General features: G+C 42.5%; 1 protein-coding gene across 1 annotated transcript; it reads left to right on the forward strand.

The window, feature by feature from the left end:
- Nucleotides 1–5,021: 5,021 nt before the first annotated feature.
- Nucleotides 5,022–27,388, forward strand: LOC104529836 (dihydropyrimidinase-related protein 1). Its single transcript, XM_029086562.1, has 8 exons — nt 5,022–5,104; nt 12,009–12,193; nt 13,754–13,918; nt 19,006–19,067; nt 20,703–20,783; nt 24,077–24,145; nt 26,165–26,285; nt 27,220–27,388. Exons 2-8 carry the CDS (start codon nt 12,070–12,072, stop codon nt 27,378–27,380), a joined length of 783 nt encoding a protein of 260 aa, XP_028942395.1. The 5' UTR covers nt 5,022–5,104; nt 12,009–12,069; the 3' UTR covers nt 27,381–27,388.

The raw sequence follows: 27,388 nt of genomic DNA on the forward strand, positions 1-27,388 counted from the left end.
AGCTGGGCCAAGCTGATTTAAAAAACCCAGCAAAACAGGCAATTTGTACAAATTGTGCCAGTCACCAGTTTACAGATGTTTTGTGTTGCTCTTGCTGTAATGCAAACAATGGTTGTAAGAGCGAAAGCCACCGCCTTGTGTCCAAGCAGGCAGCCCCTCCTCCTGCAGCAAATGATGCTGAGTTTGTGGCATCTCCTTCTGCTGCCATAAAAATTGCTGTCATGTCACAGACTAAGCTCTGTGGCTTTGCTACCAGATTAAGCAGAAGAAGCTAGACTGTGATTAGCAAAAAATCACCAGGAAAGCAACGCGCAGGGTTTAAAGGTGAAGAGCTGCGAATAATAGAATGGCTGTGCTATACTCGCAGCGAGCTGAGCTGGGAGGTGCCGGAGCGCCTGTAAAATGGAGCTGCAGGGAGACAGAAGATAAGCATCGTGGCTCTGCTGATGCTGTGTCATAGCCAGGCACAAAAGCCGGAAGCAAACAGGTTTGCATCACTGCGGTCACATCATCGCAGATGGAGGAGAAGCTGAGCTGTGGCATGGATTTACAGTGGTGCTTTCCATACCTTCCATGTCAATGACAGCAGGTTATTTTCCCCCTTAAATCTTGGCATCTAATGAATTGTTCAGTTTATATGTTCAATACAATACCCTCTCTCTGTTTTGCTGTGCTCTGACTGTCTGTCCTTGGCAAGCTGGAGGGAGGAGAGGGTCCCAGCAGTTTTCCTTGGCTTGCACCCGGGAGAGCTGGTCTGGCACCTTCTTGTGCCAGGCAGTGCACTGAAAACTTGGTATGGAGCCCTGAGGGCTCAGCAGTCAGGGCACCAGTGACTGAGACATGTTAGCTGAATATCAATGTGGCAGCCAACCTATAAAAGCTTATGCTGTTGTCACCTCCTGGGTAACGAGTGCATTGTTGTTTGCATTGTGGGAGCATCCGAAGCTCACCCAAGTGGCTGAGGGTACATCTGAGAACTAGGCAAAGGAAGTGTCCTGCCTGGGGAGCTTTGCAGCTGGGAAGGGGCTGAGAAGCCCTTCATGATTAATTCATGAGCTTCAGGTCACTCCTCCCTTCACCCCACTCTGCTTTCCCTAGGGTGCTACAGAGTGTGGCTGTCCTCCAGCCTGGAACATTCTTTAGGTAGATGAGGACTTTGGTCCCTAGTTTTTCTGGACGTTTGGCACTTGGTAAGAAAACTGGAAGCAACCTGCCTGCTGTCAAGCCTCCAGTAAATAATAAAAAGCCCCTTACCATGCATGGGTGGGCTGCATGCCCAGGGAGGCTAACCTACTTCACAGGCCCTGTGTGTGCCCAGATTTCTGACCAGGATTTTACTGCCACAAGTACCAGTGATCTAAACCAGTGCAGGAGCGCCCAGGCATTGGTAGCCTTGGCAGCAGTGCAGGGTAGCAGCATCCCTTTGCCTTCAGGGCAGGGCTGTGCGTGTCCCTGAAGTCCATGCTTAGGCTATGGCAGGGAGTGAATACTCACATGCTGCCCCAGGGTTTGTATAAAAGTTTATTTCATGAAGAATATAGCAAATTGCTTGTCAACATTAACCCACACCTCTCTGCTAGTCAGTTATGTTTGTGTAATTTTTCCAGCGTGTTCATGGAAATGCATCTGTATGGGTAGGTGCACACAGGTGTTTGGTACCACTGCTTTGGCTAAGGACAAGCCACCGCTGGTCAGGAGCCAGGGGTAGGGGGCAGTGCCTGTTTGCTCAGGCACAGCATGTTGCTGGGGTGTCCATATTACACTAGAACCCCACCTGGGTTGCTTGTGCCCATCAGCACCATCTGTGTAAAGGTACCCTGTTTTGCTTGTGCTCCTGACTTGCAGTGAACTGTAACATGTCCTACAGACATGCTGATAGCTCAAGCTGGTTGGGAAAAGTTCCAACAAAACCGTTTTTCTTCTGAATTTGATGATTTGCTGGAATGGAAATGCATGCCAGAGATGTTTCCACACCTATCAGGTCCTAGTAAGAGCTGGGCAAGGTTCCAAGGCATCTTCCCTAGTGGCTTCGCAGTCTACCTCAGGAGCATCAAGATTTGTGGGTATGTGGCAGTCTTGTCTCCCATGGCTTCCTATTCATAGAATCATTAAGGTTGGAAAAGACCTCTAAGATCATCAAGTCCAACCATCAAACCAATACCACCATGCTCACTAAACCATGTCCTTAAGTACCACATCCACTCATCTTCTAAAAACCTCCAGGGATGGTGACTCAACCACTTCCCTAAGCAGCCTGTTCCAATGCTTGATAACCCTTTTGGTGAAGAAATTTTTCCTAATACCCAATCTAAACCTCCCTTGGCACAACTTGAGGCCATTTCCTCTTTTCCTATCACTTGCTATTTGTGAGAAGTACTTCTTGGCTGGGGTCAACCTTAGCCACAGGCCAGCTCAGGTGCAAGACCTACTCCCTTTTGCAACAATTTTGAACAGTTTGTATTTTCTTCTGAGTGGGAAGGTGTCAAGAATTTAAACATTGAAAGTCTCCGTAAAGTGCAGTTTTCTTTCTTCACCAGAATTTCTTAGACCCTCTGAAATTCTGAAGGCAGCAAGACTTTGTAGCTAAACATTCAGTAATCCTTTATAAACTGTAAGTGAGGCTTAATTTAATGGATGACTCATGTAATTGAGTGCTTTCTTGAAACTGCATTTGTATCCTTTTTAGTTCAGATTATTCTGATACCTAGTTTTGCCACTTATATGTGTATATTTATATATAAAACATATAAAATCCTTATGCCTGCAATTATTTTTCTGGGGTTGTAATTCTACTTTATTTTAGCTTGTCTTATTTTCCTAGCCTGTTACATTTGTTTCTATTTATTATGCATCTTCTCCCGTTTTAAATAAAATGTGGAACATCTTGATGAGCAGGTAGATTTTGTCTCATTAGCAGTGACAGATGCAGTGCTCTGGTAATGTTCAGTGAGCTCTTGCCTCTTGTAATTGGACAGTATTAATGTTTAAAAAGGCAATTGAATGAGCTTAAAGAGCTCACAAGATGGTGGTCTCTGCAGGTGTAGTAAATCATCGTGGTGAGTAGATGCAACTGCCAGCACATGGCAAAATAACTTCTGAGAGTTCAGGTTGCTGATTCACAGGTCCTGCAATTACTAAGGACGGTAGGGAGGCTGGGGAGAAAACAGGGAGCCTGCTCTGGCAAATTCCAGATGGAGAACTTGCATTTGCCTCCATCCTTTAATGAGAGGGTACCAACATCTGAGGCAGGTCCTGGGGACATATTTGATTGTAATTCTGGGCCTTGTTTCCCACTGCAAGGTCATCTTTGTCCTGCAGCACACGGGGAAATGCCTCAGACTTTCTGTGTACATACGCTTTTGTCATGTGCTGTATTTAAAATGTCTTTTTCCTCTTTCTTTCTCCCCTTAAAGTGTCTGTTTATCCCTTTTTGCTTTTTTAGAATGATTTAGAGGTTTATAGAGGCTTCAAACCTGCAAAATGTTCAAATACAAACTGAAAAGTAAATATGCTACATATAACCGAGAAGAGACATTAAAAAAAGGTTGTTGTAACACCTCTAAGTCTGACTTGGCACTTTTTAATCAATAAATTTTTAGGAGGTTTGTATCATTGTCTTGGTTTTATAGATGAGAAAACACATCAGCTGGTTTAATTGTTTTCTAAACTGGGAACTTGGGACATGCATGGTTTATATGTGTGAGTCATCCTATAATTAAACCAAGAATTGGGTCTGAAGTGAGGAGTATAAAACAAGGATAAGATGGATATTCTGAGTTATTGTTTAGTGAGCCAAGGAAATAATTTACAATAAATGGCCTTTTTATATATGAATGAGAAAAGGAAGGTTCTGACTGCTTTAGAGTTTTCCAGCATTCACAGTCACTTGGCAGAAGTCTTTCCAACAGTGTTTTGTACTGAAGTTACAGCCTTTCCCTGTCTCTGGGTAGGTGGTAGAATGCTGACAATTCCAGTATGACTTCTTCAGTGAGGGACTTCAAATATTGGTTCTCAGGAATATGCAAGTGGTAAAATTTGCTGTCTGTCAAATGTATTTTTTGAGAACAGTGTAACCATTTGAATAGAGAAAAATGGAAACAGATGATGGTTGTGGACAGTGCCCCAGCAGACTTGATATTTGAACAGTTCTTCGCGGGGAAAAAAGTGTTGGCTTTCTGGCACTTCAGAAAATACCAGGAGGCAATAGCTTGGTCCTCTGTCCGTTCGTATGATATTTCAGGTAAACTGAACTTCGGAGGCTGCGCTCCTGTCCTCTTTCATGGAGCGAGTGAGGTATGGTGTGCGGAGCCTCGGTACATGGTGCCCCCAACTAATCGGCAGCCTTTGACCTGCAGGAATCACAAATTAGACAACAGTTAATTCTTCATGCCCACTAGAAACTAGACTTTCTGCTGTTGGTCTGTAAGACAGTACGGGAGGCCCAAGCTGTAGGCCACGTCCCTTGGCTGCCTTGGTGGAGCGTCTGAGTTGACCCTGCCGAGCTGACGTTGCTTAGAGCAGCTTCTCTGGTCAGGAATTTCTGCATTATAGAGCTCATCAGCCCCTCCTGAACTCCTTCCTTCACACTTCAAGCTCTATTACTCTTCCTGGGGTGCTGAGAGTCCCAGGTGAGCGTAGCTTTGCCGTTCCAGTGTTGGGCAGTTTGTTCCAGGGCCTTCTCTTCCCTTTTTGTCCTTTGTACAATAAGATGGTGGGAAAAAAGGGGGTGTGGTGGGATTTCAAGTGTTTCCATATGCAAGGAGTTATTATTTGAGGAAAAAAAGACTGATGACCATGAAGCCTCATGTTCCAAAAGTAAGAAAGAAACACTCAAACTGTGGTTTTCCTCTCCACTGTCTATGTACCCACCTGAACCTATTGCATAGATCTTTATATAGGGTAAGTGCTTTGATGTTAATGGCTTTCTGTATTATATAAGCCTATTTGGTGTCATCAATACATTATGTTTACTTAGTTCAACAAACCCACAATTCTTCCTTTTCTTTTTCCCCTAGAGTGACCGACTACTCATTAAAGGTGGACGAATTATCAATGATGACCACTCCTTCTATGCAGACTTATACCTTGAGGATGGACTTATAAAGTTGGTTTTTTTAAATATTGATTTTTTTTTTTGCATGCCTGCTAGTATACACTACTGTGATGGTGCTGACCTGCAGCCAGCATCTTGGTTACCTCTCGATGTGGGGCCATAGTAGAGGAGTGTTTAATTATGTAATTCTGTCATTTAATCTTTACTAAAATGAGATAAGTACAAAATTTATTTAATGTAAGTTGAAGGTATTTGCTTTTTGAACAGTTAAATACTAGTTTCTTCTAAAATAGTCAAGGCAGGTAGGCTCTCTCAAGAAGTAAAGCTGAGGACAGTGGATATTTTTGAGTCCATATATGACAGAAGGCTCATTACATCTTTTTTGCTCACACCTAATCAGGGTGAATGCAGCCATGCTCTAAAGGATTGTATGGCATGGAAATACACCCCGTGCTAGTGGGGACCTACTACTTCTCAGGTCTCCTGTTGGTTAATGCTGAAACATTGCACGTTCTGTTCATACTATATTGTTATGCATTGCTTGTATGTCTCTTTTCTTGTTTAGCAAAGGTATATAATCTTAAATCTTCACAAAATTAGACAGAAAATCCTACTCATTTATCAGGATATAAAATACAAGAACAGGGAAAGTATTACTTAGGTGAAAAAATATAAAATACATGTTAATGGTAGCCTGGGAGACAGTAACAGAGATGTTATTCACATAGCTCTGCAGGTCCTACCTTGGTTTAGTGGCGATGGGGTTCCCTAGTTTTTCATAGTTATGTAGTGTGTACAAACGCTCCAATGTACACAAGGATCAAAGCCTTTTTCATGACTGCTAAGCATTTTAACTAGTGACCTAACAAGTTTAGTCTCCAGAGGCTACAATTTAATGCACAGAAACATTATTATGGTTATTTGTTAAATAATTCATTATCTACTTGTTTTCAGAGCTCCTTTTCTTAAGAATATATAATCAGATTAGAAGTCAGATTCTTTATGTATCTGTGGCTACTTACATTATTCATGATTCAGGTTATTATAACAGAAAAAAAATCTGAATGCTTGTATACATATGGTTTTCTTTTTAATACTGCACTCTGCTTTTCCAGTTGTAGTGTTACTTGTATTGCAGAAGTGTCAAAAGCAGCATATTGTTTTAAGTGGAGAAGGCACAAAATTATGAACATGTATTTTTTTTAATAGCAACAATCAACAAAGTTGTGCTCTCTCTGATAGGCATTTTAGTTGAGTTTTTCTCTGCTTTTGTTTGTTCAGATGTAGATTTCCTAGTAACACTTGTAAGCTTCAGAACTGATATAACAACTAAGTGCATGCGAAGCTGTGAGTCTGAAACTGCTGTGGATTTTTGGCCTTGATTCCTGAAATGCAGTGGTAGTTGGTAGGCAGGTTAGCAATGCCGAGCTTTCAGCTGCCCTGCCATTTAGCAGCCCTTGCTAAGTGCAGAGACCGCCTCTGAAATCCATGCATGGATCCGTATCTCCAGAAAGTATTGCAGCTGCCCAAGATAGCTAGGATTAATAATGAAAAGACATACAAGATCTTAATTTTTAAAATGCCTTTATCTTTGCCTAAGGAGGCAAGTTTACTATTCAACACCCTGAGTCATGCCTGGTTTCCTGGATTTAGATGACCCAAGGTTTTTCTTTGTAAATTGTAGAAGAAGTCCTGCTCTGAAAAAACATCTAATTTGTGAGGGCAGCCTGGTGTGAGATGGGCTTGAGTCCTAATTGTGTTTAGAGAATAAATTCTGATGTCTAGGCAAGCACTATATTTTCTGAGATTTCTCTTTTAGTTTCTCCAGCTGAAACTGCCTATTGTGTCTAAATATTTAACATACTTGTTAAGTGTTGCTCAAGATCCTTTGGAGCAGGACCTTGAACCTCAGGCATCCACATTTCAGTTGATGCCCTAACTCTCCAGCTGCAGATAACGCAGAATTCTGTCCACAGAATGGAGCAGCCACCAAACCACTAAGCCCAGAATAGGCAAGAGTGTTCTGGTTTTGTTGGGATATAAAAGTTCTGTGTTAATTTTCTTATTTTGCAGTGGAAACTGATTGGAAAATAGAGGGTTGGGTGTTTCTTGCTGACTAACTGTGGTGGTTTGTCCCACAGGTAGGACCATGCGGTCCTGCACTCACTCCCCCCACCCAGTGAGATGGGAAGGGAATCACAACAAAGGGGCACGGATTAGAATGAGGACAGGGAGGGCTCACTCACCAGTTATGGTCACAGGCAAAAGAGACTCAACTGGGGGAAGAAAAATCAATTTAATTTGTTACCATTCATCTGAGTAGCACAGTGAGACATAACAACCACATCTGACAACACCTTCCCCCCACCCCTCCATTCTTCCTGGGCTCAAATCACTTTGCTCCCGATGTCTCTACCTTACTCCCCTCCAGCAGCACAGGGGACAGGGAATGGGGGTTCAGTCAGTTCACCTCTGCCACTCTTCCTGGCATGAAAGTCCAGGAACAAGATGTTCCAACACAAACTTCCCATGGAGTTAGGGATGTCTTCGGGCTCAGCTCCGGCATGGGGATGTCCATGGGCTGCAGATGGGCCTCTGGTCCAGCCTCCTCACTCCCCACCTCTGAGGGTCCACCCCCACTCTGGCATCGAGCGACTGGGGTCTCAATTTCAGTCACACTTGCCCTCAAGCTCAGCTTTTCTGCTCCAGCGTGGAGTACTCCAGAGCCTACACATGGGTAACTGCTCTGCTGTTGAACCTCCATGGGCTGCAGAGACCTCCTTTGCCTTCTCCCACTCCATGCTGTTGAACTGGATGTCTGAGGTTCTCTGTCCTCCCCCTCCTCCTCTTGGCAATGAAGCTCTCCCTCTTTGTTTAGGCCAATGGTCCTCTTTTGTTCAGGTCAATGGCCTCTCCTTCAGGCTCTCTCCCCCTTCTTCTTTTCAGGACAGTTCTTCCCCTCACAAATAGAGATTTGGAGTGGAATTTCTCTAGTGCTCATTGGCTGAGCCTGCGCTGGTGGGGGTACGCCTTGGAGCCAGGGGAGCTTTCGCCAAGCTTCTCACAAGGAGGCCCCTTCCTACACTACCAAAAACACCCACCCCCAGACCTAACACACTAACAAAATGAAGTAGGGTCTTTTAGACTTATGTCCTTGCCGATTGTCCTGCAGAGAGGTATGTAGATATAACTTTGAATGTGTTTGAAGATTACCTATAGTTTGGAGGATGGTAGATGCTTTTTCCTACATGTCAATACTCAAACTGGCTCCCTAGGTACAAAGGAGCTGTGGTGGATTTTTCCTGACTGAAACTTAAGCCCTGTACACTCAGGTGGCAGCTGAGAGGCAGTTCTCCGGTATCTAAGTAGTAATTTAGATATTTAGTAATTTAAATTGCCATTGGTACATAAATAATATATTTTGCTTACATGTATCCTGTCTCTCATTTCCACATGAGGAAACGAGCCCTGGTCTCCATGCCATGCCAAGCGGCAGGTCACAGTCTGGTGCTTGCTGTCCTCTGCTCTGTCCCTGCCTAGGCTGGAGGGGACTAACAAGTGTGCAGGATGGGTGGCTGAGGATGGGGTTTCTTGAGTGGGCAGGCGGTGACCCAAGTTAGGAGGAGCCTTCGATGCCTAAGAGAGACCTGGGCTTGATAATGACAGAAATAACTCCACTGAGTTCTGGGGGAGGTTTTCAGCTTTCTCAGTGTGATAGTTTCACTTAGCTAGCCGTTGGCTAGCAGCCAACACAGCTGTTCACCCACTTCCCCCCCACCCCCAAGGGATAGGGGAGAGGATTGGGGGGCAAGGATAAGGAGGCTTCTAGGTTGAGATAAGAACAGTTTAATAATAGAGAGAAAACTTAAAATAATACTATTAATAATATTAAAATAGTAAAGATAATAATAACAGCAACAAAATATGCACATGAATGACACCCAATGTTATAGCTCAGCCCCCTCCTGACCGAGCCCGGCCTGTTCCCAGATAACGATCCCAGAGGAGCGACAGTCCCGAACCGAAACCACAATCCTGGAAGAACGAGAGCCCGAGCGAAAGCCAGAGAGACCAAAAGAGGAAGAGACCCTCACTAATATAGTGGACATGACGTGATATGATATGGAATACCCCATTGGCATATCTAATTGTCAATTAAGTTTATTAATTTAAATATTCTTCTCCCCCCTTAAATCTTGTGCTTGTGGACTAACAGAACACAAAGTCCTTCACTTCCAGTAGTAAAAATGTAAACATTGGTACGTTATCAGTGTCTCTCACAGAGAGTCCCAGGCTGCAAACCAAAATATCACTCTTCTAATTACTAAAAAGAAAAACCAGCTCTATTTCAGCTAAAAACCAGAACACTCGGGTTAAGCTTATGAAGAGTTGAGACCTGCTGTTTTTAGTGTGGTTTAATCAGCTCACGTATGACAGAATTCAGCTTGTTCAACTGAAGATGGCAGACAACATCAGCTTCCTGCTAGTCTGAGTTTTCTAGTTGCTGGTGCGTCAGAAAACCAGCTCAATCATTTGTACAATGTCTAGAGTAATCTGCGCTATTGTATTTTTTTCACCCACAAGTAACTGAACCCCATTGTTATTAACATACACTTATCATTAATGAGTGAGCAATTCAGGAATCCCGTCATATTATCTCTTACTCTGTATTCTAATCAGTCAGAATAAAAATAACCTTCAGTGCCAGTGAAGATCAGCTTTCTCCCAGCCTTAATCTTGATACCAGGGCAAAAGATGAGACAGACTCCTGACAGATAATAGTGCAGTATCATCCACAAAGGCCATTTGGTCCCATGTCACTTCAGCATGGATGACTTCAGCCACTGAGAAATAAGCTGTTAACTCTACACTGAAAATAGTGAGCAATGGGTCATCAAAAAACTTCCGTACATACTTAGAACTCTTTCACTTCATTAGGATATGTATTTTCTTTAACAGGGAACTGGTAGGTACTGATTGTAGAAGAAAATAAAAATAAATTGCTTTTATATTTTTCTGTAGTTTTTCTTTAATATTGTTATTTTCAGAAGGTGTGGTAGTCCTTGGAGTGCAATTCCACCTTAGACATATTTAAAGGAAAATGGTCATAATATTTTTTTTTTTTTCCCCTGGTTCAGTTTTTAAGCCATACACTGTACCAAGCTTGAGGATTGTTCTGATTAAAATCTGGGGAGTGGATTCAACTAAGGAAAACTAGAGCTATACTGTTATTATCCATGTGGCTACGTAACTTCATACAAGCTTTCAATGTGCTCATGTGTTGGGAGTGCCTTATGGTATCCTATGCGAGTCAGATTTTAACAGCAGAGAAGCTTCTTGCAACTTGTTTATGCAATTGGATGTGCTGGGCTGCTGCTGGCCTTTGCCTGCATCAGTTCCCTGCCTGTCATGGCATCATTAGTGCTCCTCACAGCTGTAGCAGGTTGTGACAGGCTCCCAGTGCTACACGTGTTGATGAATATTAGACGCCAGACGTGGAGTAGCATGGTTTCAAGCCATGATATTATCAGCTCTCACAAGTAAGCCCTTTTGGATTTGTTCAGTGCTGAGCAGCCCAGACCCAGCTCGGGATGCTGCCGGGGAGTTTGCTTACAGAGCGGCTGTGTTCCCCTCCAGCCCAAACCCGCAGCACTGGGGGAGCCAAGCTGCTGGAGGTGACATTTTTGCATAGCATATGAAACAAATTCGTGACCTCTTGGGGCTGTTTATTAACTCTGGTGGTTTGGCCAAATTCCAGTGTGAATAATTATCCCTGTTTTTTTCGCTGGTTTTAATTAACAGCTATATTCATTTTTGGTTCTAGCTTGTTGTGATTGACTGTTAATCAGTTGCTGTGTTTTGCTCCATAGGTGGGAGTTGCATTTTAATATGGGAGAAACAGATTCAGCAGCTCAGATGTCTGGGGTATTTGTTTAGCTGTGGATAAATGTTATTTTATCCCAGACAAAAGGAAATTAAGGAAAGGACTGTGTGTCTGTAATACGAGATAAACTAAATGAACTTAAACTACCTTTAGTTAGCTTTAAGCTCAAATATATTACAGTGTAACAATGCAGAGACATGGCTTCCACACAGACCCTACCTTTTCCTGTTTGGCACCATGCAAAGTAGACAATAAAAATGTAATGTGGCTTTAAAAGTTAAAGGTTAATTTACTCATAGTGTCCATAAACACTAAAAGTATTTTGATTGCAAGTATGTGGAGTTTGCTTGATACCAGCATGGGGGACAAATGAATGTTTTTAATAGTGAAAAAAAAAGATCCTGTTTTGAAGAACTGAAGGGAAAAAAGATTGCAACAGTTAATTAACATTTTTCCACAGTTATGCAGAATGTTTCACTAAGTTTTAACTTTAAGAGGAGGATGAAGAATATGTGACATGGTAGATTAAAGGTGTTTAGGTCTCTTAAATATGCATTTCTCTATCTTAGAATATTTAAGCATAAATTTGCATTGTTTGGTCACAAAGCAATTATAACTCCTTTCTGATGTGCCTTATGCTTCTGCCATATATTTACAATTCCAGCTTGGTGTCACATTTGATCTATGTTTTTCTGTTTTAATTTAGCAATATACAAAGCCAGAGCCCCCAAGAGAGCATTAACTGTACATATTTGTAATTGTTTAAAGATAGGAATCATATTTAAAAAATAATCATTTTTGAATGCTAGTGCGTTACAGCATCGTTATTGGCCACTCGAGCAGTGCAAAGCACCCTGAGCCCACGGCCCAGCTAGGCAACCTCACGGATGGTTTGTTCTGCCAGTGCCGTGCAGAGCGGCCAGAGCGGGTGTTTGAGCTTCATCTTTCCTTTGGGGTCTCAGTTCTTTCTGTATTGCCCCTAGCTTCCTCTTCCCTAGATGCTTCAAATAGCTTCTGTCCCCTTTGCTGCTTTGTTTAAGTAAAATAATACTGGCTTTCCTTGCTGCCTAGGCAAATAGGAGAGAATCTGATTGTTCCTGGAGGAGTCAAGACCATAGAAGCTAATGGGCGCATGGTTATTCCTGGGGGAATAGACGTCAACACTTACCTACAAAAGCCCTACCAAGGAATGACTGCTGTTGATGACTTCTATCAAGGCACAAAAGCAGCCCTAGCAGGGGGCACCACCATGATCAGTGAGTACTCGCAATACTGTATTTCTTCCCACCCCAGGCTGAAGCTTGTGTAGCACCTGTGGGCATAGCTACAGGAGGCTCCATAGTGATTTTCTGAGATCTTCTGCAATGTATCTTCAAACCTCTGGACACTGTGCTGGAGATCCATTCACCATTGTCATTCAGGGTTGGCCTGAAAGTGAACCTACCCTCAGAAATGAACAGTGGCACGGGGAATTGTCTCTTGCATTTTCTTCTGAAGTACAGAACAAGCACTGAGGGATGATACACCTACTCTCGGGATTTTTGAAAAACAGTGTAATCAGTGCTGTAAGTATATGGCACAGAAATGACAAAGATCCACTGTTCCCACCTAGTGGCATTCCAGGGGCTTTGGAAATAACAAGATGCTTATTTGTGAACTGGATTTGGCACCAGTAATTGAGGAAGTCCTTACCAGAGATGTCCTGGAGGAACTTCTTTCTTGGTGGAAGGGAGAAGTGTTTCTGGTTGTTAAAGACCCTTCTTCTGTCTACCAGATGGCAGGACAAGATTTATCTCATTCCTACTAGCAGTGGCTTGGCCCTTGGTTAGACTTTGTGAGGCAGTTGTTCAGGTGACATAAATTGTCTTAGCTTCCTTGTGCAGAGGAGCTGCCCAGTGGGGTTTTAATCCCACTGAATTGGAATGTGGCTTTTTTTGCTGAGTGGTATTACCTGTTACCATGTTCAGCAGCAAGTATTGGCTGAAAGGTTCTCTGGCAATAAACACAAAATGCACTGCTGTTCATTACTTTTCTTAATAATTTTTTTCATGTATGTCCTTCAGTTGAGGCTTTCTGTGCAGCATTAAGTTTGCATATGCCACCCATAAGCCCACCTTGCTCTGTTTTTGTACATACTTTTGTACTTTACTCTTGCCCTGCAAAGATAAGTGTATGTGTGTAAGTAGTCATGTCTTTAATTTATGTCAGTAAACATTGTGGCATCATCAGATGCAGAAAGCCTTGAGACACTGAAGATGCATAGTTGCAGCGCACTTGATCTGCCATATAGTGTGGCTGAGTGTTTGTGCTCTACATCATCTCTGTTCAGACCTTTGGCTATATTCCCAATCCTGGCTGCTGAGAAAGCATTTGATGTCTCCATTGATGTATTGGTAGGGCAGAGTGGGCCAATTCAGTGACTGTGAGGCACTGGTTAATAATAATGCTTAATATGAAATACATAGAAATGGACACATCAGACAATAAGATACAGGTAAGCCCAGAACCTGTGGTGTCTTACAAAACAGTAAAGGGAAAAACAGGTTCCCTAAACTGGGACATGTTTGGATCTCCCACTGTGTGTCCATTGATGCTGCACCAAGCAGGTTGCCAGGCTCAGCTTTAGTATAGACTGTCCACAAAGTCTGCCATACTGGAGACAGCAGGACCTGGCTGACATCCCAAAGTTACGGTCTGCACACAAACTGCCTCCCAGGCTGCTGTTTTGGCCAAGATGCTGGAAGGCTTCTTAGAGGCACTGAGGAAATCTGAACAGTGGGCAGTTTGGGTAACAGACACTGAATCTCTTTTTTCAGTTGACCACGTGTTTCCAGAACCTGGTTCAAGTTTACTGAGCTCCTTTGAGAAATGGCATGAGGCAGCTGACACCAAATCCTGTTGTGATTACTCTCTCCATGTTGATATCACCAGCTGGTATGATGGGATTCGAGAAGAACTGGAAATACTGGTGCAAGACAAAGGTTAGTGAGTGAAAATTAGTAGTAACTTTTTTAATTGAAATATCATATGGAGGTGAAATTTTGAATTATTTTAATGAATGCATCATCCAGAACAGACAAGCAGAGGCACTGGTTATGGTGCCGAAGGTTCTGCACTCCCTTGAATTTTTATATTCACTTGCTACTCTGTAAAATGGATGTAAAATTTTGTGTATTTGTGCTAGTCAGCAGCAAAGCCTGTGGAGGGAGAAGGTTTACCCGAATATAGGCATGGAAAATTAAGATGTGTCTGTCGTCAGACACAAATGTATCACTTTATGCTTGCCTTGTACATGTGGAAATAGACTCAGACATCACATAGTTAGGTTTTATTTTAAGATAAAACTCAGAAATCAGCATTTAGGGTAATGAGCCCAGTCACCTTAGATCTGCTATTTGATGAATGGAGAGAATGAGACATTTAAAGGTAGCAGTTCAGATTTTAACTAGACTGGAATCTACTCGTTTAGCTGCCTGAAATTAAGCATGAAGGGCACATGTGTCTGAGAAATGGTCATCACAGGCTATTGCTCATTTCTCAGCAGTGGCTTAGGATAATTTACTTGCAAGACAGATTTTTTTATAAAACATGCCTATATTTTTAAAATAGGTTCAAGTTATTAGAAAAAAGTGATGCTAAACTTAGGTACCTAATATTGAAAAAATGTCCTGATTTTCTCACGTGTTTGGTCTCCAGTGGCTTTCCCTGAAGTTACTGGAAGACAATTTGTTTCGGGACTTACAAAAACCAGGTCACTTATTTAGGAATCTATTTAAGACACTTCTGGGCTTGATTCATTTCAATTAACAGGTCTACTAGCATGTGAGATGCTGGAGGTTACCCTATCTGGACCCCAGCTACTGCTCCAGAATAGCACAGATAAAACCTCTCATAAATCCTTTTCCATACATGCCAGCTCAGTGTGGCAGTTTCATATATGGAGGGTATCTTGGTGGCACCAGATACGTATGTATGTGTGGACAATGGAATCTAACCTTCAGAAAATAATAATTTTGATCTAGTTCCTTAAAATTCTGCCTAACAGCATGGATATTTTTTTTTGTCAGAAACATATTTTTTTCAAATATTTCTCACATGATAGTTTCCTTGAAAATGCATGGATATTAATTAGGAAATATTTTCTGAAATGGCGTTTAGTTACTGTGGGTAAATCAGAATGACCGTTGTGTTGGGAAGTTTAAGTAATACGTGTATGCAGCATCCTTTGTAAGGTGTAGTGCTAGTGATAGATTTGAAAAATTCTCTTTATATAGGAAAGTACTATCAAAGTGGAAAAACAAAGCAAAATCCTACTTTTGAGTGAGCAGTTGTTCACTGAGATACTATGGAGGTGCAGTCACATAGGGGAATTCATCCTGTATTGCAGCATTCTAGCAGTACATGTGCTATATAACCAGATTTTAGGCAACAAATCAGCAATTCAGTCAGCAAGATTACACATAATTTAGTGAAACTGCAGCTGGTCTTACCTAGGTCTTTAGAATATAGGTGATTTTTACAAGGTGATGACATCTGTCAACACTGATGGTGCCAAATCTGTGCTGTTTCCCTGCTATCAGCATTAACATGGATACACTGCTGTGCATTAGCTGACTGTATTCTCAGACAAGTACACTGTGCCTTGTTTCAAAGGCTGGATACTATTTTCCAGAGCTCCTGGATCACAGATGGCTCAGCACTCCCAAATTCGCCTGAGGGCTTATATTAAAAGCCTGGTGCAGACAGTTAGGTTAAAAGTTCCCTCCAACTATAGAAACGTGAGTTTCAGTGTAAATCTGGCCTGCTTTTCACTTGTCAGGGGAAGCAGGCATCTGTTCATCAGTTCCTGAACCAGGGTGTGTGATGGGGCCCTCGGTGGCCTCTTTGGTGGCAATAGCACTAGGAGGTCACCTTTGTTCTCACGGATGCTGCAGTATGTCTCAGGCAGCCAGTGTGAATCACTGTTGTGTTAGGAGACACAAGGTAAGGGCGAGTATGGAAGCACAAGCACAATAGGAAATATTTCAGTGTGGCTGTGGCAGGGGCTTTCAAATTAATGGGTAATATCTGCTGGCAATTGGAAACATTTGAGCCAGCTGCTGCGAATAGACTTGATATCAGTGGAGTGATGCTGGTTTTCATCAGCTGGGAATCTGGATTGAATTTGTTCTTGGCTGATTGTCTGGTGGGTGCGTTAGACAAGTAACAGGGTTCAGTTAATCATATTTCGATGCTGCATGTGCCTAATACAGTCTCGGCATGAATTACAGGGGAGCTCACAGAGCTGCTGTTGAGGTGCCCTGTCATGAGTTATAATTGAATAATTAACCAGTTTCAAATCAATACAAAAATAATTTAAGGAGACACAGGCTTTGGAAGGGCCTGGAGATTTTGTAGAACCAAATGTTGATTATAAAGACTCAGACTTGTAGCATTTTGGCAGCTAATTTGGGACTGGGCTTCTCCAGTCTATGCAAAGGAGTAACAGCCTGAAGTGTCTTGACAGGCACCTCACTCATTCCTTTAACTACTGCGCTTTGTCACTGTTGAAAAAAATCTGTAGCACTGTCTGAAATGTGGAGAGGATCCTGTTGGGTACTGCTGATGCGAGAGCAAGGACATTAACAAGAATGTAGTATGTAACAAGTTTTAAATGTTAAAGTCAGTGGGCCATGAACCAGGTCTTTTGAAGAGCCACGTATTTTCAATGAGTAGATCAAGACACCAGACCAAGGCATTATGCAAAGAGTCTAATCTTGGATACCTGTGTGTGTAAATTGGTGTTATTTTATCTTAGTATGTTGTGAAGGTATCTTGGCAAGGCAGGATGGTTCAAACTGTCTCTCCTGTTAGCTATGAAGGGAGTGTGTGAGGTGCCCTTCCACTTTGCATGTATCTGATGTGGTGGCTTAGACTGTGGGTGTGCATTTAGATGGGACAACTCTGCTTCTGCACTGTGGGAGCTGTTGGTAAGAGACAGGCTCAAGATCCCATGACAAGGTCCCTTCTACTCTCACTGGCTTCAGGGAGAACATCAACCTGAGTGGGAGCAAAACTCATAGTCATTTTACCAAGGTCAGAAAAGGGCCTAAGAAGATACAAAGGCAATAAAAGAAAAAAGGACAGAATATATATTGCTTGGGTCAATATATGTCTTACAACCACAGTGTCTAGAGAAAGCTGCCTTATCTCCCGTGGGACTGTGATTAAATGAATTACCTTTGGCTAGATCCCAGTGGATAAAGGAGAACAATAGGTAACCCAGCTCTTCACTACAGAGAAATGTGTACGAGAGGGTTCAGTCCCATGCCATCACTGAGGGTAGTCAGCATGGCTGGGACCAGCCTTGACACATCTCATTACTTCACATGTGCATGGTCACCCGTGCAGAAAGGTGACTCCCAGGTGCAGCTGACAACTGAGACGCTGCATGGCTTTGTGAAGAGAAAGAGAGCTTTCCTCCAAGGCAGGTCGGCAGATGTGAGCAGTCGGAGGGGAGACAGTGCTGCATGAAGCTCTAAGCTCTGGCCTCAGGCAAGGCGTAGTCAGAGTTAAAAGATTTTAAAGCAGGGACGTACTAAGTACATTGAAACTGTGTAATGAGGAATAGGCTGAGGGATTGCAGACCAAGCAAGTTTTCTGGGAACTTAAGAAACAGGAAAATAGGAAGAAAGGACAGGCTCACGGGCTGACAGGGCTCCGCAGTCCAGGCTGGATTTGCTCAGCGTGGAAGTCAGCAAGGAGGCTCTCGCTTTGTGTTTCTCCCTGAGCTGCTCTGGCCTTAGCAGGAAGAAATAATACCAGGGATCATTTCAAGGTTTTATCCTGCAGGTATGCTGGGATATTTTAATCTTGTAATTGTGAATAAACAAATTCTCTTATGTTGAACAGCTATACCCTCTGCCTGAGGATGTATCTTTGCCTTCTAGACTCAGGAAGGAGTTATATCTTCATCAGAGAGCCTTATTCATTCAGTATAGCCAACATGAATAACATGAATAGATCTCTTTCTTTTTCCTCTCGCACCAGGGAGCGCAGTTTTCATGACAGCTATTTTGAAATGCAGCATACATGGCTTAGACAGCTTAGAATGTACTTTTCTTTTAAGCTAGAAAACTCTGAAATCAGTCCCTGTACCAAACTAGGGATGTTGTCAGTAGACTAAAGCGTAAGGCAAATTTATGAACTAATATGTATTAATATGTATAGAAGGTATGAACAGAAGATGTTTGGAATTCCCATTTCCTTAGAATACAAAGCTGTGTAAATAATCAAATCTTTGAAATAAATAGCAAAACTTGTAGTGGTTTGAATACAGTTCATTCTTGTCCACTGACACTCAACACTAGCATTTCTTACTGATTTCCAAAATTTGGAGCTGTCATCTTTTCATGATTTTGTATGGCTGCCAACATAAATCCTTCTGTCTTCGGAATGTGGAAGGAGAGGTGTGGTGAGCTGCCCTTGTAAATGGTTTCAGGCTTTGCTTCCACTCCTGCCCAGTGCTGGCCATCAGCTAAACTGGGTGCTTTGGGCAGTAGAGTCAAGAAAAAGCAAGTTTGTATGCAAATTCACATACACAGTTCCTACAGCTTCCCAGCACTTTGGGGAACTTAACTAGAAGTTTTATTTATTAACAAGCATAGTTTCAGACCAAACTGAAATGTTTTCCTGATTAGCTAAAAAAGCAAAAAAGAAAACCAGTGGTTCACAGAACCTTACACAATTTTTTTTAAAGCTTTACGGAGTTCACGTGCTTGCTTTAGCCACTATCGCTTGTCTGTGATTTGGCTACAGGCCATCTCATTTGTGGTGGTGGCTGGGTTGCTCCAGGGCTGAACACAGGAGATCCACAGAGTCCAACAGATTCTCCCAGAGGAGAGAGGATTCAGGCTTCTAGTCCTAGCAGCTGTAATGCAGCTGTGAAGCCATGCTTTATTTCTGGCAATCACTGGTGAAAAGCATAGTCCAGACATATTCTATGACTTGTTTTTCCTGAAGTTTTTGTTCAAATACAATTTAAGAATCCACTTACATGGTAAAACCTTTCAATTTTGTCTTGGAACAGGTGTGAACTCTTTTCAAGTCTACATGGCCTACAAAGATCTCTACCAAATGTCCGACAGCCAGGTATTGCTCTGAATGCTTTTCATTGCTGTGATCTGTCCTCTCTTCTGTGATCTCCCAACACTTAAGGAGTTGCTAAGGTTGAATCACAAACATTCCCACTGACCTGGGTGACATGGAGGAAAATGTGCAGTGAAGGAGTTCTCCCAGGAGTGCTGAGCAGTGTTGAACACCTGCATGTGTTCCTTCAAGTGTATGGCATCCACCTGCTGCAAGGATTATCTGGTGTCTCCCAACATTGCAAGCACTTGGCACTGCTCAGGATTTTTCCCTCACTTTGTATTGCTGTTACCTTTCAAGAACTCTAAGTCAAAGAGGGAAGAGAAGATGAAGTACTTGAGGCAGTGATGGTTTTGAGATTTCAAGGGTTTCTTGGTTGCTGCAAACAGCTAAATGGAGTTGTTCTTTGGGGGAGGTGGCCTTTTCTTATTAGGGCTGGAGATAACAATGAGCTTGTTTGTCCAGAGCTCATTACAGATTCCAGACTCTTCAGCTTTCCCATTCATAAGTATCAGGTCATTGTAAATGGACAATGGCATCTGTTAGTAATAATAATGTTTGCTTATTCAGTTGAGAAAATGTTTCTTTCTAACTTATTCACAGAGTTCTAGCTCTTGGTCTCTTAAATAACTGTTGTTACACCTCCAGTCCATGCAGTTTTAATTGGAATTTTAGACATACTAATAAATTCTCTGACAGGCAGTGCCTGTTAAATTCAACATAAAAATATTTAATGTGTGGCTAGACTAGTTCCTGTTACCTTGTTTAAATGCACATGTTGCAGAGTGTGTATTCTGACCCATTCAATGCTAGCTGAAGTGCCCTACTGCAAAAGTGGGTACTGAAAAAACCATGTCTTCAGTATTGATCTGTGTTTGGAAACTGGGCTCCCACATGTCTGAATTCTGGTTTAAACAGGGAACACATTAGCTGAATACCTTTTGCAAAGGGAACTGAATTTCAGTAGATCTGTACTCAGAAATTCTTGGTAAAAGCAATAGGAACAACTATTCCCTTCTGTATGGATGAGTTTTGAATCTTAGAAAGCAAAAAACAAAAAGGATGCTCTAGGGAAAATATTACAACTTCTAACTGCAGAATTAAAGGTGTTGGTGAAAGCTTGACACCATTTGCTCTAAGAAGGTGTTGCACAATGCCTGTACTTCAGAAAAAGAGGTGGTTTAGGTCTACTAAAACTGTGTGTAGTTCATTCATTATTGCCATTCCATGGGAATAATTCCATTTTACATTTGCTAAAACTACAGAAAAGAGACTACTTGCTAAACCTAGGCCTGTGTGGGAGGGCATGAAGAAGTAGCCCTACAGTACAAGGGGCTGGGGACGCCCAATGTCCGAGGGAGATGCAGCCCCGCTTGGGGCTGATGTCCCTGTCTTGGTGCAGAAGGCAGAGTCTCATCCTAGGGCTGGCTGGTGTGTGAGGGGGTGGATAAGTTAACACCCAGCAGTGAAGCTCTGGCTCTGTGTAGAAAGCAAAGCGTGGAAAAAGGAGATAATTTGCTATTCACCTAGATAATTACCAGCATAGAAGGACCAAAATTGAGATGAACAGAGAGGTCTGAGTGTTACGTAATGTGTTTTCCTTATTCAGCAGTGTTTCCTTCTTTGTACTGTCTGCAGCTTTATGAAGCCTTTACCTTTCTAAAAAGTCTTGGGGCTGTTATCCTGGTTCATGCTGAAAATGGAGACTTGATAGCTCAGGTGAGTGAACTACCTTTGTTGCTTCACTTTGTGAGAAGGTAGACACAAGAGAGAAGTAAAACCCTCCCATCAGAGTATGGGTAGGAAAAAAGGAACTGCCTGGCAAGTGCCTTGATTTGGCCTGATGTCCCACACACCATTAGTATAACCTCTGGGATGCGAAGGTGGAGGTCCTTTTGCATGCTTTGGCAGAGCATCTGTGAGGTAGAGCAGCAATCCAGACAGCTCCTTACCTTAGCAGCAGATGAGGATTGGGTGAGGGGGGCAGAAGGGAGGAAGAAGATCTCATTGAATCTGGCAGAGACAAGTGAAACAGAACAATATAAAGCCTTCTTAAAGATTTTGGGGACAGAAGGTGGAGCTGGGAAGCTTTAAGCTAATGTTCCTTGCTGCAGCTATCACCATAAGCAGCATATGGAGTTTAGAGTGGGTGGTAAAGCTCTCAGGCCTATTTGTTTTTGCAAATATTCTCATAAATCTCGGAAGTTTGAGAATAAGAAACCACTATGATCATCTAAATATTTAAAAAAACATGCATGAAAGTGTAAGCCATGCTTTTTGAAGATGCCTCTCAAAATCAGCAAACTGGTTTCAGATTCAGTATGTTTCATTACAATGTCCTGGATCACCAGTGCAGTCTTTCCAGGTCATGTCCCCCCGTGTAGGTACTGTCCTTACACTGGAGTGTGCCTTCACTCTGAGCTGTGCCACAGCACATCGAAAGAGGTACCCAAAGACAGCAGTCGATAGTAAACCTCCTGCTGGTCTTTCAGAGGCCAGGGTTGCCCTATAAAACAGGATGGAAGGGTTTGGGTGGGTGTTGTTATCACTCTATACATCTGTGGCAGATGAATCTTTTAGGGCTGTTGCAGAGATGTCTCTCTCCTCTGATCCCTTGTATGTGTGTGGAGCCCCTCGGAGGTCTGCAAGGCTCTGAGTGAGTCAACTGATTTATCTGCCGAGCTCTTTATCTGCTGGCTTATCTGCTAAGGACTAGGCTGCAGAGCTGACAGGGAAATTACAATTGCTAAAAACAAGGTGTGTCTGAGATCTGGACTAGGGAAGCCACCTTGTCTCATGGTTAAGGGAGAAACCTCAAGTGAATGTTTGAGTGGTTGGGCAGCATGTAAGAGCTCTTGTCCACATGGATTTATTTTGTTGTTTTTCCCTCTGTGGGATTCTGTCCTTTATCTGCCTGGTAGGAATTTACTCCATTTGAGAGCCTTCTTTTCCTTTTCCCTTCAAGTTTGGCCAAAATAACCACTGGTCTCAAAAGTTACTAGTGAGGAGTCAAGAGGCATATACAGAGCAGTTGTGTCCTTCCCCCACTGAAACCAGGTGAAATCCATCATTTGGATTCAAGAGGGAAAAAAACTTCCCATGAAGTTTAGCATTATTTAAAACTACCAAAATATATAATTTATGGTTTTAATACAACATAAAATATCCAGCAGAATGAAAATTAATAATAAGAAACATAGTAAGTCAGTATTACTGTAGGAATAGAAAAATTGAACAAATCAAATGGCACCTGTGATATTTTGATATGTTCCCCATTAAAACCAAGGTGCGCTCATGGAATTGCATTTCTGATTGAAATCTGTTGCAGTTACATTTTCCTTTGATCATACAGCCATGGAATATGAACATACATTATTAGGAAAAGAGGACGTAGTAAAGAAATGTAAATTATATTATACATCAACATATTTCTTCACCATTGCCATATCTCATAAAATGAGTTTTCCTTATGCTTCTATTTAGAAGGATTATTTAGATAATGAAAAGAAAGCTGCCTGCAGGGGTGTTTTTCAGGACTATCCTGCATGAAAATCCAAATTTGATCTTATCAAACAAATATTCTATCTTATTAGCACTGTCAAATCCTCTTACAGTGGCTAATTTTATCATATGATCTGATTTCTTTACTTCCTTCAAGATACAAATCTATCCTACTCTGTGTTCCATTCTTTGCCATCTTGCTGGTTTTTTATATGATGTGATTGCAACTTTAGTTTTTGCTGTGTTTTAATTATCTGAAGTCTTTAACTGGCACTGTTCAGAGCTGTTGCAGTAATGATTTAGAGCAGCTATTTTTAAGAATACCTATGAAACATTATGATTCTCTAAACAAAATAATCTTAATTACAGAGTCAGATCAATACATTCCTATTAGTGCCTTTTCAGCCTTGATTGATGGCAGCAAAGGCAAGAGTATATATTACTATTAACTCAGTCAGGTTTTGCTGGAGTATGTTGGTAATGTGTGAGCTTTTCACCCTCGGGGACCTGGGATCAAATATTTATTAGATGACACAGTAAAGCATGTTTGGTAACTTCATCCTGGTCTCCAGGGGACATTTGTCTGTATCGCAGAGTCATTACATTTGTTGAACTGGGCTCATTAGAGACCTGTGGGCAGGGCAGGCGGGGTTGGAGGTACATCAACAGCTCTGGTCCCACTTCTGCTCTGCTGGCAGACCTGGACTGACCTCCAGTCAGAAGCGGTTGACTGCCATTTTCTACAAAAAGATACATTTATTCCAGTACCACTGCTGGACATTAAATTAAAAGATAGGTGAAGCTTTTTATCCATTTAAAAAATTGATCTCACTGCTGTGAAGCTGGTTAGCACAGATTTTTTCTGACAAACCCCGGTTGGTCCCAAGATGGGCTTTTTCGTGTGGACACAGTCTCCTCACAACTGGAGGGCAGTTTTGCTTTCGTGAAAAGATAATTTTAATGATTCACTCTGTAGGAAAAAAAGTGTTACAGAAAATAGGGTGCCAAAGGCAAGACATTATTTGATGAAGTGTTAGCAATGCTAAAAGTTCAAGGAAGATAACAGTGCTTCATGGATCGCAGCTAGAGAGGAACTTTTGCGAGTGAAAAAAGAATTGCAGGCTGGAAATATTAATAATTACTATTTAGTATATTGATTGAAGCCTGCTCCCTGGGTTGGTGTCTTTGTGTCAAATAAGATTTTCAGAAGGACAGAAGAGATTTTGATGGTGCAGCCCAACAACTCGAGGTGCAAATACGTTCTGTTGCACTACAGAGACAAATCTTCCCCTGGAATCTGTGCTGGCTGCCTGGAGCAGATGCTGGAGTGGCATGGGACCAGTTTAGGGCCAGTGTTTTCAGTCTTCCTTCCCCGGCAGCAGGCTTACACAGCTGCATTTACACAGACAAAAAAGGGGCACTCAGACAATACGGCTCTTAATCCACCAGAGAATGCCTGGGCAAGGGTCTCATCCTGGAGTGGTTGTTGGCATTTATTCCTTATGTTGCAGGAACAAAAGCGCATCCTGGAGATGGGAATCACTGGACCCGAGGGACATGCCCTGAGCAGGCCTGAGGAGGTAAGAGACTTCAGACTTCACTCATTTTGTTGCTCGTGGAAGTATTTTGTCACGCATCTTGTATCAGAGCTTGGCTTCTGTATGTGCAGATGATAGACGGGTGTGTTGGGGAAGGCAGCGATTTTCCAGTATTATACAAAGCCTTGAAAAGTGCAGGTCCCCTTCAGCTTGTTTGTTTGCCTGAAATACCTTTTTGCTGCTGCAGCAGGTGCATTCCCTTGGTCTGGGGATGAGCCTGTCCTTGCACACTCAGGATTCAAAGCTCCTGCTACCCTGGGCACAGGCATACATGCGTTTTTTGAGTGTGTCGCTTGTGATTGTGATTGTGATGACAAAAAAATGGACTTAGGGTAAAAATCAGCAGTGCAACTTGTGGGTTAGGCTTTGGAGTAACTGCATTCATTAAAATGCTTTGGCTGAAAACCTCCTATAAGATGCATATGTACTCATATACCATCCATATGCATGTGCCCACATAGAAATCTACGTTTGTGCTGGCAGATACATTTGTAGTAGAAATGGAGGCTGTAGAAATGCAAATATATGAGAATGGAAAGATGCTGTGAGGCAGCTCATTTTATGCAAGTCTCTTATAATAAAAACCAGGCTCTGTCATGGACCATCTCAGGCATCTGGAAAGGGTTTCTTTAATGAGAAGGAAAAGGTGGAGACATGTATGTCCCTTAATGTACACAGTTCAGACCATTAATGGGATGATGGAGAGTGGTAGTGGGAAGTGACTGCTTTCCTTAAAGACTGAAGGGACAAGGTCCTGGGTATTTGAGATTAAACTTGAGGAGATTGTTGTGGTTTGAAGATCTTTATATAAGTTCTTCCCAAGGCAAAAGAAATCAGCTTAATTAGTTGCATTCTTCTATTGAACTGGTTTGCTGTTTAACTTCCACCTAAATTACTCTAAAAGAATGGAATTGTTTCCTTTTAATAAGAACAAATGCCTAAGGAAAATCTGCATTTGCAGTTTCCAGAAAGGAATTTTCTGTCTTTCTGACCATACACCTGACCACCTCAGCCCCAGTGCTGAGGTACAGAGGTCCTGCCTCCTTCCCTGATTTTCTGTGGGTGCTTTGGGGCTTCCAGAGAAAATGTTGTGATAAAAGTCCTAGGACAACTTGAAGCAACAGTCTGGTTTAAAAAACAAAACAAAACAAAATAAAAAAACTTCACAAAACTATGGAAAATTAAACCATGTGGTTTTGGAAGAGATAATTTGCTCTACTTTTCTAGCACAACTCTTGGAGAGAAATTTCTGTACCATCGAGTCAGTATTTTCAGTCACAACAGAGTTTTAGGTATTAAAATACCAATACTGTGAGTCCATCTGGGAAGGAGGTATAAAACTGATGACTGGGGAAAGGATACTCCAGAGCCATTGGGAAACACTGCTCTGCTGCCTGAAGATGAGCTTTGTGTGCCTACATCCCAGATGGCTCCCTGGGAGGAGATTGCCTTTACACTTGCTGACAGAGGGGACTTACTGGGCAATGCTTCAAAGGCTTTTATGGATTATGGGCTAAATTCAGTCTAGAGTGCTGAAGTTGCTGTTTGAGAATACTTTACATTCACTGTCATCTTATCCTTATGTAAAGATTGCATAGGGTGAGCTGCCAGGGAGAGCTCAGAGGTTGTCTCTGGGGCAATGTTTCCTTGTTTTGTTCTCCTTCCAACTGCAGGGTAGAAGTCTGAAGCAAAAAGGTGGGAGGAAGGGAAGGAGGAGCCCCATCAGCTGCTTGGACATGACCTTTCCTGGGGTGCAGGGAGCCAGGGACCTGTATTTGTGCCAGTTTAGTGAGTACAGCCTGGTTGTGGTTATTCCTAATGCAAAGTGTCTGAGGTTGGGTTAGCTCCCTGTTTCCCAGCACTGCATCTCTCTCTATGGAAAAAGCAGAATCAACCTCTGAAGAGTTGTTGCTAAACAGTGAGAAATATGGCTCAGTCCTCTAGTTCATTTTTTCCCCAGTCTGCTTTTGCAGTTAACTTTTTCCTTCTTGTTTTCCTCAGCTGGAAGCAGAAGCAGTTTTCCGTGCCATCACCATTGCCAGTCGAATAAACTGCCCAGTGTACATCACCAAGGTGATGAGCAAGAGTGCGGCTGATATCATTGCACTGGCCAGAAAGAAAGGTAAGACACTTCCTTTTATCCACCAAACTCTTTTTGTTGTTGTTGTTGAATAGAAGCTCAGTGGAAAAACCTGCACATCTTGACCCAAATCACAAGGTATAGGGAGAGGTTACCAAAGAATGGTAATACCATCACAGACCCTAAATATTTACGGCTGAGAAAGATGAAACGAAATCCTTCTACATTCTTCAGTTAAGAAACTCTCCCCACAAACTAACCCCTTGAACACTGTCTTGTAACAGTCTTTATCCTGTATCCTCTTTTACTTTTCCCTTAGACTGCCGTATCTCTGTTCATGGGAGGGAGATATTTTCTTCCTAACAGGGTCTAGGACATCCTGTGTGCCTTTTGCAGGTATTTCAGGGTATTACCCTTTGAGGGGTGGCTTGAGAAGTGAACCTGCTGTTAGAGATGCCTGGTGCTCACTCCTGGCCTTGCTGCTGGAGGCTGACCCCGTCAGATATGCACTTGCAAAGAGCAAAATATTGTCTTGATATTTGTATTCTTGGAGACTTGGAGTATGGTGGTGGGGACCATATGGTGCTATCTGCTGGTGCTGTGCGCAACCTGGGGGTAATAAAAAGGCATCTGTCTGCTAGAGCCCATCCTCCACCTAAATGCACTCCAAATCGGAGCAACACAGAGAACATGGCTGTGATTAAAACAGTACAAATTACAACCAGAACTGAACTGTTTCCTTCTGGATTAGAAAGGGAGCTTTGTAAATATGCTGATCAAAAGCGTGTGTAGCTCAGAGAGCCTCCTGATTAATTTTTTATCATACAGACAAAGCAAGGACTGCTTAATTTTGTGGGAGCTACGCTGGCCATGTAGCAATGCATAATTTATACATGGCTGCATGCAGCAAGCAGTATGATGTGCTGAAGAAAGAGTGGCTTGTAATCATTTCCTGTATACCCTTGCTTTCTCCGAGGTCCCCTTGTTTTTGGAGAGCCGATCACTGCCAGCTTGGGGACAGATGGAACACATTACTGGAGCAAAAACTGGGCCAAGGCTGCAGCTTTTGTGACCTCGCCACCTCTGAGCCCTGATCCTACCACTCCAGATCACTTAAATTCGCTCTTAGCATGGTGAGACCTCCA

The sequence above is a fragment of the Antrostomus carolinensis genome, unplaced genomic scaffold (genome assembly GCF_000700745.2).
Source record: "Antrostomus carolinensis isolate BGI_N321 unplaced genomic scaffold, ASM70074v2 scaffold50748, whole genome shotgun sequence".
Classification (NCBI taxonomy): Eukaryota; Metazoa; Chordata; class Aves; order Caprimulgiformes; family Caprimulgidae; genus Antrostomus; species Antrostomus carolinensis.

Coding starts and splice junctions, on each gene's coding strand:
- LOC104529836 (XM_029086562.1), top strand. CDS start 12,070: ATGGTTATTCCTGGGGGAATAGACGTCAACACTTACCTACAAAAGCCC. Junction 13,919..19,005: donor AATACTGGTGCAAGACAAAG/GTTAGTGAGTGA, acceptor GTCTTGGAACAG/GTGTGAACTCTTTTCAAGTC. Junction 26,286..27,219: donor TGCACTGGCCAGAAAGAAAG/GTAAGACACTTC, acceptor GCTTTCTCCGAG/GTCCCCTTGTTTTTGGAGAG.